The 18,687-nt window shown below is 45.2% G+C and overlaps 1 protein-coding gene across 2 annotated transcripts in view; it reads left to right on the top strand.

Annotated features, from left to right (window-relative positions):
- The window catches only part of necab2 (N-terminal EF-hand calcium binding protein 2), a 77,142-nt gene that overhangs the window by 36,398 nt on the left and 22,057 nt on the right, over positions 1–18,687 (top strand). For both annotated transcript variants that reach the window (XM_042108815.1, XM_042108814.1), the window contains exons 6-8: positions 10,099–10,232; positions 10,611–10,738; positions 16,022–16,101. In XM_042108815.1, the coding sequence (XP_041964749.1) occupies positions 10,099–10,232; positions 10,611–10,738; positions 16,022–16,101 (342 nt within the window). The remainder of the gene's footprint in view (positions 1–10,098; positions 10,233–10,610; positions 10,739–16,021; positions 16,102–18,687) is intronic.

The raw sequence follows: 18,687 nt of genomic DNA, 5'->3' as shown, positions 1-18,687 counted from the left end.
GCGTCTTCTCTTTGTTTCTCAGGGCCGGATTCAGTGTCACAGTCAGTCTCCCTGAGGTCTGAGGTTGCCTTGTGATTTCTTTGATGCTGTTTCTTTTTTTGTTTTATATTTCCTTAATTTTTATTCAGAACAAGGTCTGTGATCTCTCAGCCTGTTTGCTCTGCAGATTGAGCATACTGTCCTTGATACCTGGACTCCATGGCCCTGAGAGAGTGTGTGTGTTTTCTATTTGTGTATGTGTGTGTTTTGTGTGTGTGTGTGTGTGTGTGTGTGTGTGCATGTGTGTGTGTGTTTTTTATTTGTGTGTGTGTGTGTGTGTTTGTATGTATGTGTGTGTGTGTGTGTTTTGTATTTGTGTTTGTGTGTGTGTGGTGTTTGTCATTGGCTAAGGCTAGCTACACAAGTCAAACATTCTCCCTTAAAGCAATTGGACACTTGACTTCCCCCAGTGTTCTTTGGCCCCAGGATTAATCTCTGTGATAAGGTATTCTCCAACCACACTGCTCACCTGTATGGCTCAGTCGTCTTATGAAACTAGGGGTGCTAAATGGCCCTCGGAGTGGTTGGGGGGGAAGGGGGTTGCTATTTCTGGAGGCTTTCATCCCCTCCTCCATGGCGTCTTTGTGGCCGCATTCCCTCCACCCCAGAGTGATATTAGATGGATATTAGCCATAGGCCCACTGGCAGTGCTACTGCGGCTCCCGCTAGCTGCGCATCGCTTCAAACTCCAGGCGAGCCGCTGACAAGTTGAGTTTCCCTGGTAACCAAGGCGGGCTGCCGAGAGATGCAAGTGACTACAGTACAAACAACCCCAGATGCATAAAAATAAGGAGTCACTTGGCCTAGATCAGACATGTGCCTCAACCCACTAAAAATGGTGTTTTAACCACAAAACCACAAAAACAACCATAACCACAAAAAAATCCCAACGACTGGATATATATTTTTTTATATATTTTATATATATATATATATATTTTTTTTTTTTTTATTGGATATATTTTTATCATGAACATGAGTCATGCTAGCTCCTTTTTTTCTGAATGACAGCTTGTGAGCCAGCAGGCTAGTGTCAAACTGTGAATAGATCATCATGACTTGTGCCACAACAGAACCATGCAGTTCTTCTACAACCATGTAACCACATGTCATGTATCAATTGGGTATTTATAGAGTATAGAGTAATGAAAGTGTGTGTGCTGCAGCCTGATGTTAATGAGGTTGATGATCATCAGAGGGCTGCCTTAACAACATGTGAAGTGCAGAGCAAACGTGGCAGGAAGTGGAGATCTACTCCATAAAAGCCCAGTAGAGCTAGCGGTGAGTGAAATAGGCTGTGTCCAGCAAGTCGAACGAGCCGCCCAGTGCCATTGAAGAGAGAAACTGCCTTTAAAAAAGCATCGCAGTGTGTGCGCAATGTGTGCTACTCTCAATGGAGAGCTATCTGAAAGATGGATTTGTTGTAATAAACACACTGTTCCTCCACGTGGGCTAGCACTGCTGCTGTGATATGAGCCTGTGCAGACTGTGGCTCTAATTGGAGGTTTATTTGATTTGAATCCCACTGTTCCTAATAGGGTGAACAGCTGGGGAAGGGAGGGGTGATGGGGATGTTTTGGAATAGTTAGTTCTTTCAGTAGATTACTCATTATTTCCTGTGATGCAGGGAAGGTTCACAAGGTGATAGTGTGTGTGTGTATGTATGTGTGTGTGCATTTATAATAAGGGGTGTTAGACTCAGTTGTTCTTTCTCTGCATACGCTCGTATATTAGTGTGTTAGCCTGTACCGTCACATCCTGTCTGTTGAAGATTGCCTTGTGATGAGCTGAACAGCAGTGTGGGGGATTACTGGCAAAACAACAAATGTAATATAATAACAAAATATAATAACAAAACAACATGTTACAGGATGTCAACCTCATTCTCTCTCATTAATTTTTCTTCTCTCAAAGTCACACACACCATCTCTCCATCTCTCTCTCACACACACACGCACACCACACACACACACACACACACACAGACACACACTGACTCACATCGCTAAAATAGAAACTGTACACATTGCCAAACCCATCTGAAGGAGTTTTATTGTAAGTCTGCTGGTCTCATACACATTACTGCATATGGGCCCCGTAGCTCCGCCACACGCCGCAGTGCCAGCTGGACTTGAGTCAGGGTTCCATACCCCCACCGGGGGGTCCGTCTGTGGCTGGATAGAGAACTAAACAAACGATCAGTCACCGGGGCTGAATATTTATAAGCATCTGACAGGATCGGGTCTTCTGGGACTGACCAGTGGGAGAGGCCGAGTATCAAAGTTTTATGAGTCCAGACATTTGGCTATCAAACCGAGTCATCAATAAAGACAGCCAGGCCCCAAGGGATTCAACTCAGAACAGAGAGTTTGTCCACTGACCGCAACATCAACACACGCCGAACAAATGATAACAAAGGGTTGTCATACACCACACTGGACACAACTGTCCTGTTTAATTAAAGTCAATTTTTCATACCATTCAATCAAATATCTCTATAGGATTCTCTGTTTGCTTTTTACTTCCCCAGTGACTCTGTAGCCATTCTCTTTCTCACCATAGGATAGCATCTTATACTCTCCTGGAAGGCCCTTTCCCTCCATAGGAAATCAAAAATAACTAAAATGACAGGGTTTTGTATAATTCATGGAGGATGAATATATATATATATATATATATATATATATATAATTCATGGAGGACTTAACGTATAGGAGTCTGTGGATAAGAGGAGAGACTGTGACTGTGTGTGGGGCAAAGGCTAGAGCTTCTTATGCCACAGCACCATGAAAAGGTGCTAGCATACAGTATGTTTATATGAAGCTTAGTCCACCATGCTACAGATGTTAGCATGCAATATGCAAACATGCCACTGCATCAGCACCATTCTGCAAGTGTTAGCATACAGTACAGTACACAATGTTTGTTAACACAAGGCTAAAAGGGACTGTGAGCTGCAGTTTCAGAAGACACCCCCTCAACATAAGCACTGCTGCTGTGGCAGATATAAATAGCTGACTTGTCTCAGTGCACAGGGATGGTTGAGACTCATTCTACCTGAAGTGGTGACAACCTATCGGCCCCAGGAGTGGAGGAAAGCTAAATGAACAGCCCCCCCCCCCCCCCCCCCCCCCCCCCCCCCACACACACACACACACACACACACACACACACACACAAATTATATAAATAAATAACAAATAATAATGATCATAATAAATCAGGGGAGAACCCAGTTGCCTGAGGGACCAGAGGGATAATGAGCAAGGAGCGTGGCCGCTCTCGGGCTGCTGCATCTAAAGGAGAGACCTGCCTTTGCCTTTTGTAAAGTATTTAAAGACACTGCATGTTTTTTCCGTAGTTCAGTAACAGTATCTGTTTCTCTCTTTGCTCATAGTTATAATCTTCTCTCTCTTTTTCCACTCTCTCTCTCTCTCCTGACTATGTGCGTCGAGCACATCTGTCTTCGTATTTGCTCTTGATTTCCCAGCGATGTCAATCTGCAGCTTTAGGAAGGCCATTTATCTCACTCATTATCATCCCCACACCCATTCTCACCATCGCCTGTCAGGGGAAGATAGGCTGAGATTTAGGGATCCAGAAATGAAGAGGGTGATGGAAAGAGAAAGAGAAAGAGAGCGATAGATAGAGTGGGAAAGACTTGCAGCTGGTAGCAATAACACAGTAGGAGCTGTGTTTCTGTGTGTGTGAGGGTATGGAGGAAGAGAGGATGCCACTTGTGCATCAGCCCAATCATGGGTAATAGAGGCAAAACTGCTGCCGCTGCGCCTGTCTTCACTTGTTCATTAAACCCACCATGCTCCTGCTCTAAATCTCAGAGGATTTCTCTCTCTCACCCATTCGCTCCCTCATTCTCTCCCCTCTCACCCCCCCCCCCCCCTTCCCCTCTATTGCCTTCTCTCTCTCTCTCTCTTTCTTTCTCTGTCTCTCTCTCTCTCTCTCTTTCCCCCTCTCAAAAGCCTGCACTGCCGGCTGGTCTGAGCCAGTCTTAGCCATGGTTTATACCCTGGGCCAGATGCTGCAGTGGCAGACTGCGGGCTAGGGGTTTAGTTGCCTCAAAGTTGAACTGTTATTTATTACACAACCCACACCAGTTCCTGTCCCCTTTGACCCCCTTTACCGTGCAAAGCACAGCTATTCATTTTTCTTCCTTAAACACTTTGTTTCATAATACACGTACACATATACACACATATACACACTTAACAAGCAGACAGATCATATTGCCCCTTTTTGATGATCCAGGTGGTCAATTCATGAGAAGGATGCTCTAATGAGGGCCTCTCGAGTCTTCTTCTCAGTCTCTCGCTGAGGCAAAAGCTTGATACACTAAAGCCTTTTTCACACGGTGATGGGCATTTGTATGCTGCGATTGTTAGCCGGCCATCTCGCTTTCATCACGCCACCAGGCTCTCCAGTGTCAGCCTGAATCAGCGCTGATGGCTGCGAGCCTCTGATTCGGCTGGCGTCTCAATCAGGCCGTCCGGACGCTCGCTGGAAGTCTCCCACAGAGGAGCTCGCTGCGTGTCGCATCCTCCGCCCGAGCCAACAAAGGCCTGATCACTGTCACTGGATCCTCTTTCTTTTGTGATGGAAATGTCTTTACAAATCACACAGGAGGCCTGATTAAAATGACTATGAAATAAGACATAAAAAAGATGCTGGTACTAGACTGCTGTTGTCGCGTTGCTTCGTCCCAAGCATGTTTTATTTTTGTTGCCTCCGTCGCTCACTCCTACCGCACGTGCATTCTTTGAGCGAGTCTTTGATCTGCAATTTTGCTTCTCGGGAAGAGAGGCTTATCGAGTGGTGGAGCTTCTGTGCCTCCATTCCTGCTGCATACGCACCCCACAGGCTCTCTATCTCTCTTTCTCTCTCTCTCTATCTCTCTTTCTCTCTCTCTCTCTCTCTCTCTCTCTCACACTATCTATCTCTTCAGTCTGCTCATTTCCTCTTTGTCTGTGGCTCGTTGGAGCAGCAGCGTAACACCGGAACCTTCCACAAAAACTCCTCCCGTCCCCACCCCAGAGCAAAAAGGCAGTATTGACTGAGTGCGGGTCGATGTGATTGGCTAATGTCAGGCAAGTGTGATCCATAGATTGGCGATGCTGGCCCGTCACTCAGTGTTTTGTTCTGAGGTGTTGTCTCTCATTAAGAGGACTGTGCACTGGAGACTGAAGACAGATGACTTCAATTATAACAGCGCTTCCAAGCAGCCTCTCTCAGCAGATTTGTGTTTACCTTTTATACTCCCAGATGTTCAGAGCACATCATTGAGTTTATAGGCAGCGGTAAAACAAGCCACTGCCTAATAATTCCTCGGCATTAAAAGTGCTCAAATTAAAAGTCATGGTTGGTTATTCATCTCCATCAGCCATGCAGTTATTTTTTAATGCCACACTTCCCCTGATTTCTGAATTGTCTCAGAAATAGCACTATTCTTGAACCAGGGCATGAATGGGATGAGCCGTGTGCTGTAAGCACAGTACATTGTCATGTACTGTGCGGTGCTTCCTTATGGAGTGACAGTGGGTATTTTGTCGGTGGGAGATTGGTGGCTGCTGTGAGAGGGCCTGCGTAGATAAAGGCTTGGTGAGACTTCAGAGGGAGCCGGCATATTTCACTCGGGCGCTGGTGCATATGGCTATGACACCCAAGGTTGGACTGACCTCTGGGGGACGATTCTCCGAATTCTCACACGGCCCGCTGTGAAGATTGAAACAGTGAAAAGCTTTTATTTCTTAGTGGAGGAGATTCACCACTCACTCTCACACACACACACACACACACACACACACACACACACACACACACACACACACACTACAAATGCAATTCTACACAAAGATTTGCGAACACACACACTATAGAGTACAGAGCCCAGACGTCCAACAGAAACACACACACACACACACACACACACACACACACACACACACGCGCGCACACACGCGCACCACAAACTGACACTGGCACTGCTCACCGTTTCCCAAGATTGAAAGAGACACAGCTCAATCATGACTGCCTCACAAAGGAAGCCTTTCCTCACTCCCCTTCGTTTGGCCGTGCTGGAGATTTAATCCCGGCCTTGTAAAGTCTCGGCGACACCTCTCCTGCGCTGTGAATAGATGCTCCGGCGGCTGAATAAGCGCATTAGGGCCTGACTCCAGCTTTCAAGCTCGCTTAATGCGATTGTGATTGAATCTTTTTGCCCCCCTCCCCCTCGGTTTCTCGGAAGCTTTGACTAACTGGGTCGGACCACAGGCTCTTGACGATGCAGCTGCGGGTGTGAAGGACGAAGAGAAGGTGGAGGAGGTATCTCTCCCAACAACAGAGGAGCAGAGTCTGGTCCACTCACGGGCCAAATTTGGACCAGGTCCGGCAGATATTGTCCAGACACAGCTGCTGTCTAGGGCCCCTTTCTAAGACAGTAATCTTTGGTGGTGATAGTGTCTTTTAATGGAGATCCTCTCTTCCTCATGTGTAATTGAATCATTTCACCCAAGGAATCAGGCTCTGTGGAGCTATATCCCAGATGCATGTGTGCACGAGGTGATTCGTAATGTATGTTGATCATGCCTTCAGAATACACAATCCACTCTCCCTTCTGATAGGAGTGAGACGTCAAGTGTGATCTATAACAATAGATAGATTTCAAGTTGCATTGCTCACAGCCATTTTAAAGTAGTTTGCCAGTGAGATTTACGTTCACATGTCTGACTGACGGTCCCATAAAGTCGGTAAAAGTCCCATTTTACCCCTTACAATTTTTTTTATAGTTTCTTGAGGTCTTAATAAACCATATGTGTCATACTTTGGTCAAAATACCAAAAGGAAAAAGCCCCACAACTCTAAACATGCTGCCTGAGCCCTGTTCAGACCACCCTGTTTGTGTGTCTGTTCCTTTACAAAAACAAGTGTATTGCACAATGGCTCTGCTTCAACATTTTGGTAAAAGGTCCCAAGCTTGTGCGAGAAAAGCACACTTTTGCACTTTCGTCCTTCAGTGCTGAGTGACTTGGTCAAACGAATGTGCTTTTATTCAACAAGCTGCACGATTCTTAACGGCTCACTGAATAATGTCTCCAGACCGCGGCAGCCCATAATAAACAAGCAACTGAATTATCTATTTTAGTGTTTTTGCCATTAGTAGCCATCCCAGGTACCAAAATAAAAACACTGAAAAAGTGAAATGTTAATGAACTCTTACAATTTATCTCATCTATATAAGATGTTTGTTTAAACATGGAGTAAAGGTGACTCACTCACAGCCTTCACTGAATACTAACAAACCAGGCAGCACAGGTGGTGTTGAGCGGTAGCTTGCTCAACACAGGTGTGAAGTCCTCATGCCGGAAAGCTTATGCCTGCATATCTGGCGACTCGTAGAAGCTATTTTGAGGTGTAAACATTTTGAGTCCTAGACGCTACAGCAAAGCTCTGGCTTGAGCCAATTAACTGTCTCCTAGCAACAGTATTCAATATGTTTCTTAGCAACCCAATTTGGCAATACACAAAACATGAGGACACAGAGGCAAAGCTCATTTTTTTAGACACATAACATCTAATTAAACTTTTGCAGTTATGACTTTTTAATTGATAGAGTTTCTTTTTGCATGCCACTGTATTCCCTTAGGAAAGCTGTGCTTTAATTATTTCGTAGCAGTATTGCAAAATTCTAAAGCATATGCACAGAGTAGGCTACATGATGTGGGCCACATTGTAAAAGTCCTTTTTCTCAAGTGCATATCAGTACAATCAGTCATTGGCCGCGGGTCTACATCCATGGGAGGGAAGTACCCTTTCTTTCCTGTATCAGATTTGCCTTGTCAACTTCCAACTATATCTTATACCAACCAGCTTACTGTTGACTCTGAACTGTATCTCACAGTTACAAGAGAAGTGGAGGGAGAGAGGAAGGGGGCTGCATTCTGACAGCTGGTTTGAAGTGATATCAAACAGCTGTTCCAGTAACAGGCTTATTGCGGTTCTGTCATATTAAAAGTGCTACAGTCCTCTAATTAGGTTTGGTTTGGAAATCAGTCAGACATGTGTGAGTGGGAGTGGGAGTGTGAGCCCACCTCTGCCCTTCAAGCATTTCAGTGAGTGACCCACCCTCTTCTCTCCCTGCTTGCCCCAAACCTGAGTGTTATACTCACAGACCTCTGTGTGAGTGGGAATCCTAACTAATGGCTCTGCCCGGGAGTGCTGTGAACCATCTGGCCTGCTTGCGGTGCTGTGCACTGCGGCTTGCCCGCCTCCGAGACGGACCATAAAACTGCTCACCCGCAATTCCCTCCCTTCATGCTGTCCTGACAAATGGTGCAGAGTTGTACAATGCGGCACAATCCCCAAATTATTCAATAATGCATCACACTTGCTTAGAGATGATATTTGGCGCATCTCTCTCTCTCTCGCTTTGTCTTTCTTTCTTATCCATTAAATATCCTGCCAACGCTGCATTTAGCGAGAGGCCCCATAGCTTATCCCCCACCCCGCCCTGCCCCCCCATGTGGAGCATGCCACTGGCTCATCTCCGATCGACCCGAGCCAGCTGAGATATGATGATTGTTTCACTATGAGCCCCATTGTAGGAAGCTCATTACCTGCAGATGAATGACAAGGCATTTGGTAGATATGCACAGCTGCGTGTGACCTGCTGACCAGATAGCTTAATGGAATCCATTACAGACACTACACACCGACACACACACACACACACACACACACACACACACACACACACACACACACACACACACTTACACACACAAAATCAGACAGTTATAGGCACACAAGCATTCACACACAGATAAACACACACAGACACACATACCATTACAATCTCCTGCCCAAAGCAACCCCTCACCTGCCAAGAGGGGTCTGACTGGAGAGGAGGATCAGAGAATGACTGGACAGTTTTTTGCTCTGCTGCTGAGGAGCCTGCTTTATTAGACCATCCTCAAACAGATAGCTTGGTTAGCTGTCACCCAAACAACTCAAATTGGCCCAGAAGAACTACTTTTTTTCATTTTGTTTGATCTGATCACTAGTCAACTATAACTTATGTACGTATAACGTGTGTGTGTGTGTGTGTGTGTGTGTTTTGTTGTGTATGTACTTGTTTGTTTGTGTGAGTGTTTGCATGTGCATGATGAAGGTGGCTCTGCTGATTGGAATGTAATTCTGTTCCTAAGATGTCTTTTGTTTTTGCATGAACACCAGACACTGAATGAGAGATATTGATTAATTTTCTCCTGCACAAGAGAGAGAGAATACTTTAGAAGAATTAGACGGCCTTGCCTTGGTTTCATTAAGCTGCTTTTTTTCTTATCGTAGCCATTTTCCTTAGGCACTGAGACAATTTGTTCTCTTTCATCCAATATTTAGCAAATCCCATTGTGTGACACTTCTAGTTTGATGTTGAATGATGGCAGACTATGGCCAGCTCCCACAATGCAAATCTTCAGGGCCCTGAACCATCTTTGTTTAACCATTAAAGAGCGCATCATTAACATCTAAGAGCGCATCATTCCTTGCTGACAGCTACCATCTTCTCCCTCCTTTTAAACCGGGTAGGAAAGGCCACTGAATCAATTTGCGCTGAACTCTGATTTATCTACTCGCGACTGGAGACCTTTCTTACTCTCACCTTTTCCCTTCATGCTTACGGCGCCATGACTTTTGGCTGCCGGCCGTATGTCTAAGGAGCTGAGGTGGTGAGGGCATTTCCACTCCAGCATCTGCACTTAATAAGGAGCACAACCCTGTAGAGTAGTGTGCGCGCGTTCAGCTAATGCAGACCATTCTCCTCGACCACCACTGGAGAGTGGCGCTCTCATTTTAACCTTGAAAGCCTGATGAATAAAATGGAAGCAGGAGCGTTTCTCGCGTGCGGCTAGTTTTGAGTGAAAACCACAGGCCGAGCCTCATCAAGTATGGATGCGAGATGCATGTAGCAGAGTGCTGACATTGCTCTTACCTGCTGTGGTTTTTTTCTCTCTTTCTTTTCTTTGCTTCACGTATTCCATCTCTCAGGTGTACGAACGAGGCACCAACGTGGAGCAGTTCGTGGCCCGCTTCCTGCTGAAGGAGTCGGCCAGTCAGATCCAGTCTCTCCTCAACTCAGTGGAGAGCGCTGTCGACGCCATAGACGAGCAGCACACTCAGGGGTAGCTGCCTGCCTGCCTGTCTAGTGTTCTTGATGTTTGTTTGGCATGTGCTTTGGTTGTGTTTACAAAGTCAGTGAATAATCATAAATAGTAAGTAAGTAAGTAACGTTTATTTTTAGAGCACATTTAACCACAGCTCGCACTGACCAAAGTGCTGTACATAGTGCATTAGCTAAGAATAATAATAATAATAATAATAAAAAATAAAATAAAATAAAATAGATATGTAAGTACACATACAGACCAATGATTTAAGCTAAGATGACATCAACAGACAACACTTAATTACAGACATAACAGGGTAGACAATGAGTGCCTGGCACAGTGCCCATGCGTCTGCTGTGTCTTACCTCCTGACCACCCTGTGATGTGACGCAGGTCATACCCGTCCAGCAAAGTCAGCCCCCGGGCTCCAGAGAAGCAATACGCCAACCCAGTGCCTGACTACCCGCCCAACAACAGAGTCAGCGCCAAGGATGCCACGAGGAACATCAACACAGGACAAGGTGGGCACCCCCACACCCCGTCTCCATTCGTCAAATAACCAGCTATAGCCAACTAGACAGCTCAGCCCTGGCTTTCATCTGTCTTAAAAAATATATGTTTAAATTGTGCTGCAGTAAAAAGAATAAGTGTGTACTGTACTTTACAGTCATTCACTTATATAATAAGAACGCTCCTTCAATGTGCAAATCCATTATATGCCAGTAGGATGCTTTTAAGCACCTAGGCCATTCAGCATTCTGTTTACGTATCAAAGTAGTTTATTTGTCTCCTGTTAATCGCAGTGCTAGACAAACATAATTATCCCCTCCTGCACACAGCAGCTATAAAAGCATTAATAGGTTGAGAAATTAGTCTTCTACAGTTCAAACCTGTATAGTGACAAAGAAAATCAACAGTGATGATAAACATACAGTGCAAAGAACAGGAGGTGCTTTGAAAGTGCTTTGTCTTTCTACAGTGCATGGTGATGTTAACTTTGTTTGAATGAGGTGGATCCTGTACGCCATTGCTCGCCATCTTAACTAAATGGGCTCCTTTGGTCTAACTCTCCATCTTAGTCTTCCTATATCAGTGCAAATAAAACATCTTTACGTATGCATCTGTCAGCAGAATGGAATCCAATATGAATGGCTTTCCAAATGAAGTGTGATATGCATTCAGCTCTGCTGTGTTTGTGATTATCTATGCGATAAGCCTCCTGCAGCATTAATCAAGCTGAATGGAAAATCCAAAGATCCTATGCTTCCTCAGCGGCGTAATTTATTTCGCCATGTAATGCAATCTCAATCAATCAACCAATGGTAAATAAAAATGTCCCTGCTAGGCATCCTTACTGTGCGAGCGAGAGTCTGCAGAGAGGTAGGGCAAGAAGATAAACCACTCACTCGTTAAAACTCTGCTTTAGGAAGTGCACAGGCGCAGTCTGTAATTTGTTAACATGATATGTGCCAGTGTCGTGAAGTGAAATAGAAAAGTTTGGCCAGATTGGATGAAAGTCCAGAAAGGCTTGACTCGCTTCTGGGTCTCTTTAAGCAAGGTTGCAGCTAGTTACTTGGGTCCTGTGCTAACTGTCGAGTGTAGGCCTACACATGTATGTAGATGAGTGTATACATGTATAAAATATCTATAGTATATCTATTATATATAAAAGTAAAAGACCAACATTATGTAGTGTATAGGAGCTGTTAATGAATACTCCCACATTGCTCAGTGTTCATCAGGCCCTATCACTGTAGTTATATAACTACAGTCTGATGAAATGGCTCATAGGCAATCATCCCTGAGCCCAGGCATCTCCCTCCCCCTGGTGACCGTGGCTGATGCAAGTCAAGAGATACATTTTTAGTGGAAAATTGAAACTTTGGCTGAGGTGTATGTCCTCTCATTTAGGCAAAGCCCTTGCTGAATTTCAATCAGAGCAAGCCTGCTTCATTACAAGAGGAAATGCTGTCCCAGTGCGCCAGTCAGTTCACATATTAATTTAAATATTTTTCCGTGATAGAGGCCAATGATTCTCTTTGATGTTCTGCAGTGTTTTCTGCAGTCAGTTGTATATCCTCTCATTCCCTCTCTCTGTCTCTCTCTCATTCTCTCTCTCTGACTCTCTATCTTTCTTCATTCCTTGTGTATACTGTGTAATTTAGACAAATCACCAATTAGAGTTTCAGTGCAATTGAAATACAGCATGACATTTATTACACTTAACTCCACAACTGAGCCCATAAGGTCATGCCATATGTGTGTGTGTGTGTGTGTGTGTGTGTGTGTGTGTGTGTGTGTGTGTGTGTGTGTGTGTGTGTGTGTGTGTGTGTGTGTGTGTGTGTGTGTGTGTGAGAGAGAGAAAGAGATAGAGAGAGAGAAAGGTGGTAATGCTCTATGCTGGTAATAAAATGACAAAAGGTGCCATATGTGTGTGTGTATGTGATATGATCTGATAAGTGCATATCTGTCCAGGTGCCCTATCATATAACATTGGGGATGGATAGGCTTATTACCTCTAGTAGAGGATATACAGGTCAAGTGATTTTTTTGTAGCTTTGCCCTCCCCACATTTAGTGGACTATTTGATACTTAATGATTCGGGGATGCTGTAGTGTGAAAAAACGTCAGATGACATTCTGAGAAAAACAGCCTTGGAGGAAAAGCATATTGATGTCCCACAGGATCCAAACTCACCATGATGTATCTCCGCTACGCTGGGCTTGTGTACACTGGTTGTGTTGTGTTCAATAAACCGATACGGTAGGAAAGACACAGTTTGCACGACTTTGAAGCGGCCCGTTTTTAAGGCCACCACTTAAAGGGGGGCATTGGGTTTAAATTTTCCCTGGACGGACATAAACATGATGCTGGGCACAGTAAAAGCCTCATTTCTGATGTCAGCACGAGTCTTGACTGTAGGAAGCCCTCGCCTCACAATCATTTATGAACATCAAGAAAGAAAAGTATTGATTAGGTCTTGTTTCAGCCTGCGCTCGCTAGGAACCGCTGTGTCCCAGGCTCTGGTTCTTTTGATTTCCTTCTCAGTGGTGTTTCTCACTGGTGTGCTTTTGTTTTTGCCACCCTCACTGAATGACTTTCTTTACAGCCATCTTTTATTCTTTTATGTATTCTCATCTACAACATTTCTCTATCCTGCTTTTTTTCTTTTTCTTTCTCCCCCCTTCTCTGTTATTCTCTCTGTAGTCACTGCATTGCATGCTTACAACGTTTTTTTGTTCCCAGCTGTGATATCATTTTATTTCTCTCTCCTTTTCTCCCTGTTTCTGCGCGAGCTTGTCTAGCTGATCAGAGAGCACCCTGACAGGCAGCTCAGCTATATTTAAACATTCCCTCTGTTGTTCTGCTGGATGCATGGAAGACTGGAGAGCTATGGAGCAGTCTGCAACATTGTGCAAGGCTTTACAATATCAGAGGATTGTGCAATATGTGAATGAATGTGCATGTGTGTGTGTATGTGTGTACGCATGTGTGCATGTGTGTGTGTGGGTGGGTGGGTGGGTGCATGCATACTGTATGTGTGATGGAGTGGAACCGGGAGATAGTATGCTTGAAAGACCCATCTCTATGGTCAGCATGGTCGTATATAGATTTGACTCATGGCGTTCCGGAGTCTCTACTCATCACTCATCTCCCCGCGTATGGAGAGCAACCCGGCACTCGTGAACACACCGCTCATGTAAGATGTGTGTGTGTGTGTATGCGTGTGTTTATGCGCGTGTGTGTGTGTGTGTGTGTGTGTGTGTGTGTGTGTGTATGCGTGTGTTTATGCGCGTGTGTGTGTGTGTGTGTGTGTGTGTGTGTGTGTGTGTGTGTATGCGTGTGTTTATGCGTGTGTGTGTGGGTGTGGCGGTGCACTGGTACTGAGGCATGCCTGTTAGAGGTGTTTGTTTGCTGGGGTTGTGTTTCACACTCGCAATGTGAGAGCCGTGGAGAGATACGCTCACAACAAAACCGGTAGCCCAGATAGGCTTCTAGGTGTTAATCAGTTGGTGGAGCTGGGTGGTCGTGACTGTGCATATATTACTGTGAGCTGTGTGTCTGTGTGTGTATGTGTGTGTGTGTGTGTGTGTGTGTGTGTGTGTGTGTGTGTTTGTGTCTGTGTGTGTCTGTGTGTGTGTGTGTGTCTGTGTGTGTGTGTGTGTGTGTATGTTTACGCTTTCTTCTGACTGTTTGTGTTTACGTGTGTGTTTGTATGTCAGTGAGAGAGTGTGTAAGTGTTCATGTGTCTGTACATATTGAGCGATCTGATGCGTCGCTTTGTTCCCCCAATTACAGTAGCGTGTTTGCATGTGGTGTCCTGGAGTCATTTTGTAAAGTGTCATTTTGCACAGCATGGCTTTGGGTGGGTTTTATGGGAACTCCAACTGTTAGTCGATGTGTAGGCGTGGATTTGTGCTAGTGTTTGAGATTTTAATGTGTGTTGGTGTGTGTGTGTGTGTGTGTGTGTGTGTGTGTGTGTGTGTGTGTGTGTGTGTGTGTGTGAAAGAATAAGAATGATTGTTAGTGTTTGTGCTTCCCACATCTCCATCTGTCTCAGTGGGGATCTCCTGTTTTCCCCTTGCTGTGTGGCTGCCGCGTTTGCCATACGTGTGTGTGTGTGTGTGTGTGAGACAGAGCAACAGAGAGAGAGAGAGAAAGAGAGAGAAAGAGTGCGTAGGTGTGCCAGCATGTGAGGTGGGATCCCACCACACTCAGCACGGGCGTGCCATATGGCAGATTGTATGTCCCAGCAGCTGCATGCAGGGACGGCTGTCGTTAGCCTGGACGCTCTGGGCTAATGACTCCCATCCATGGCTCAGTCCTGCTCCAACGAGGTATGTGTGCATATGTGTGTGTGGGGGGGGGGGGGGGAGGGTCGCCCCTAGCTCCCATCAGCTTCTGCATTTTTATCAGATGTGATCCAGTGCACTGTTCTGTTCCACACACACACACACACACACACACACACACACACACACACACACACACACACACACAACCCCATCTCCACCACTGCCTGGCTCATCAACACAAAAGATGTGTCATTGCCTAATTGGCTCAGCTCCTAGTGAGGACTGTAAAGACAGGAAGCCCCTTTCTTCTCCATTAATTAGATGTGTCGTCACGTTTGCTCGAGCGAGGGAGAGCGGAAGGTTGTGTTATCTCCATGTTCTGTGAGGATTATCTGAGAATCCCCATTTGTTAGCATGCTGTCTAGGCTTAGAGCCCCCACTGGGAAAGAGAGGTGCGAAAGTTTCCAATACGGCTATCTGATGAGCTCCAGTCTCAAGATGTTTATTAGCTAACATATTAACACCATTCTAAAGTGGCCTGCTCAGATTGAGCACTGGAGTTCACATGCACATACTCTTGTGTATGTTCAGTGAAAGTGTGAAACTACTTTCGTTAAAAATATTTAAATATATTAAGAACTTGAAGGAAGCAGGATAATGTGGAGGAAACTCACTGTCTGTGCAGGCTAATGCTATACTGAGGATTAGGCAAATGTCTGGTGCAGATGCTGCACATCTATGTCTAGAGGAGTGAACCGCAAGACATAAACATCAGGCGGTGAACTAGCAGGTTTCCAAAGAAATTCTAAAGTTAGAACTAAACAGATTTATTTTTTTTTGTGATCAAATTTTTAAGAACTAAACAGATTTTGAGAACTCTAGATGGAATCAGCAAAAATACAAGCTGATGGAGAAAGCTGAGGATTCTAAAGTGTGTGTGTGTGTGTGTGTGTGTGTGTGTGTGTGTGTGTGTGTGTGTGTGTGTGTGTGTGTGTGTTTTGATTCCAGGGGCGGTGGAGACAAGGAAAGAGGGGCTGGAGGCGCAGATCAACCGTCTGGCAGAGCTGATTGGTCGCCTGGAAAACAAGGTAACGCTCCGTCCCACCCAATCACAGTCACTTACACCCTATTTGTTTAACGTGGTGACAACACAGCGGCCAAGAATTGGTGAGGTCAGAGGAGAGGCAAAGAACAAACATAGCTCTGTATTAGATGTCCAGACAGATAAAGGTGTGAGAGCTACTGACATGGCACCAGTGCTCAGTGCAAGTGCAAGACTACGGTTCCTCTCCATCAGCATGGTGTTGAATGTCTCTCACTCACATGTTTGTTTCTTCAGCAAAATCTCATCGTGTTCCTTCACCTACAGTATATCTGCTGGTGCTTTAGGCATATTCATGAGAATCACATTAGATTCTGATAACACTTCAACAGTGGTTGGCAGCTGCGAACTCCCAGCAGTCTCTCTTTCAATTATAGCTGTTTCGCATGAGTGGGGAGAAAACCTAAAGAGTTATGAGAAGATAAAAAATATAGCTAGAGAGAGAGGGGGGGTGGAGAGAGAGAGGGAGAAAGAGGGAGGGGGCAATTTTAGAAAACTGACATCTAAAGTGTTGTGACATTTTAGCTTTTTTCTCCTTCACCCATTTACTTCCCTCCTCTTCGTCTTTTCTCTCTCTCTCTCTCTCTCTGTCTCTTCCTCTTTCTTCAATGGCCATGTCCTGTATGAAGTGAGCATGGCAGACTAATGGAGTCCCTGGTTAATTCGGCAGCCTCTGGCTGGCAGGCACGTTTCTTATTGCTGCGGCTAAGAATAGCAGAGTGGGTTTATTCCACGCTCGGTGAAGCGCCACGAGAATCCAGGGGAGACCGGTACAGATTAATAAACTGGGGGAAGATGTGGGTCTGGGGCTTTTCTACGTGGACTCTCGGAGCCGCTGAGGTGGGGAGAGGATGTCAGCGCACAGACAGATTTCAGGGGGATCAGGCACTCCTTTTATGTAGCGGGGGAAAAAAGAACAGCATAAAAAAAGGCTGGCGGTGCTGAAAGAGGTCATCAGCATGACTGTGTGAACAGCATTAAACGGAGCCTTTAGCTTTTTACACTGTATGCACAAAGGGCTTTTTTTTCCCGTTAGGTGAAGAAATCTCTTCAATCTAGTCAGATAAGGTCGCCCAAGGGTGAAGAAGGTCGGTGTATTGTATTTAGCACATATATTTTTGACTTCTACTATAGTAGAAATAAATATTTAAATATTTGAGCTTTCTAGGTCAGAGTCCCCATGCTTGGCGAATTGTTGGAGAAAATGAAATTGTCCAGTCAGGGCCCCCTTGTGAATACACCTCTGTGGACCTCTGGGTTCATCAGCACCTGCTCCCCTCCAGCCTTTATCAACATCCTTGGCTTGGCTAACCTTGCGAAGTACCGCCTGCTTCCGTGTTCTGTGCCAAACTCTCCGTTCCGTCAAGTGACTTATAGCACACAGAATGGACATGCAATGTCCACTGAGCAAGGCACGTACAGTAACCCCCAATTGTTTCCCGGTGCCGCAGTAGTCACTGCCCACAGCTCCTGGTGTTTGTGTGTGCTCACTACTCACTCTGTGTTCACTGCTCCTTGTGTGTGTTTGTGTGTGTGTGTGTTCAATAACCATGGAAGGGTCAAATGCAGAGGGAGAATTTCCCTTGGGATGAATAATAGTATTTATCCAGCCATCTAAGGAATTACGTGCCGTTTATAATGGCATTTATAAACACTGTGCTTAGCTTTGCTTTTTTCTGTTGTATAGTTAAAGATGTATATTTTATATATATATATATATATATATATATATATATATATATATATATATATATATATATATATATATATAAATAAATGATATATTTAATAAAAAAGTATACATACAGTATATATGGCTATTCCCCACAACAGTGCTGGGTCATGTGGCAGAGGGAGCTGTGTGGCTTGGCTGCCCTCTCTCCCAGCTGTGTGAGGAGCAGCTCTCATCGGGGCTGCACTGTATAATGTGTGCCCTGCCCGCTGTTCAGGACATGCATCATTTCCTGTCCCCCCTGCCGCGTCGGCGTAAAGACCTCCACCATTGCCGTGGCGACGGGAGCACATGCAGCTCCCCTTCTTATTCTCCAGCTGAGTGGAGTTAGTTAGGGAGAGAGAGGGAAAGAGAGAGAGAGAGAGAGCTGAAAGGGGCTAGACTGTCAGCGCTATTGTGCTTTCTGCAGTTATGATGAGTAATCCTACATGCTGGGCCACTATGAAAGAGAAAAAGAGGGCGCGAGAGGAAGCGACATCTGCACATAATGTGTGTGGAGTCATTATGTGTCATTATGTGGCCAGCGACTCATTCAAGGGAGGAAAATAGATCAGGTGTTTCCACCTGTTAATCCCACCAGGGTAACAGTAGTGATTGATCCATATCCAAAATAGTTCCAGCAGAGAGAGCCCATTCCATAACAAACAGTTCTCCAAGCCCAAGCAGAGGGAGGACTGCCATAGTAGGCTTTGCATACTGTATAGTACCCCATTTCTGTTCAGCTTCAGTTATGTGGTTTTGGTGGCAATGAGTGCTCCTGAAGGCCAGACAGTCCATTTGAAAGCATGGAGTTTGGACAAAGGGCCCCATATTGATGGCTTGTTTTGTTTGGGGTGTGCT

Source organism: Alosa sapidissima, chromosome 11, assembly GCF_018492685.1.
Source record: "Alosa sapidissima isolate fAloSap1 chromosome 11, fAloSap1.pri, whole genome shotgun sequence".
In the NCBI taxonomy this organism is placed as follows: Eukaryota; Metazoa; Chordata; class Actinopteri; order Clupeiformes; family Clupeidae; genus Alosa; species Alosa sapidissima.
This window is presented reverse-complemented; position numbering and strand designations above follow the sequence as displayed.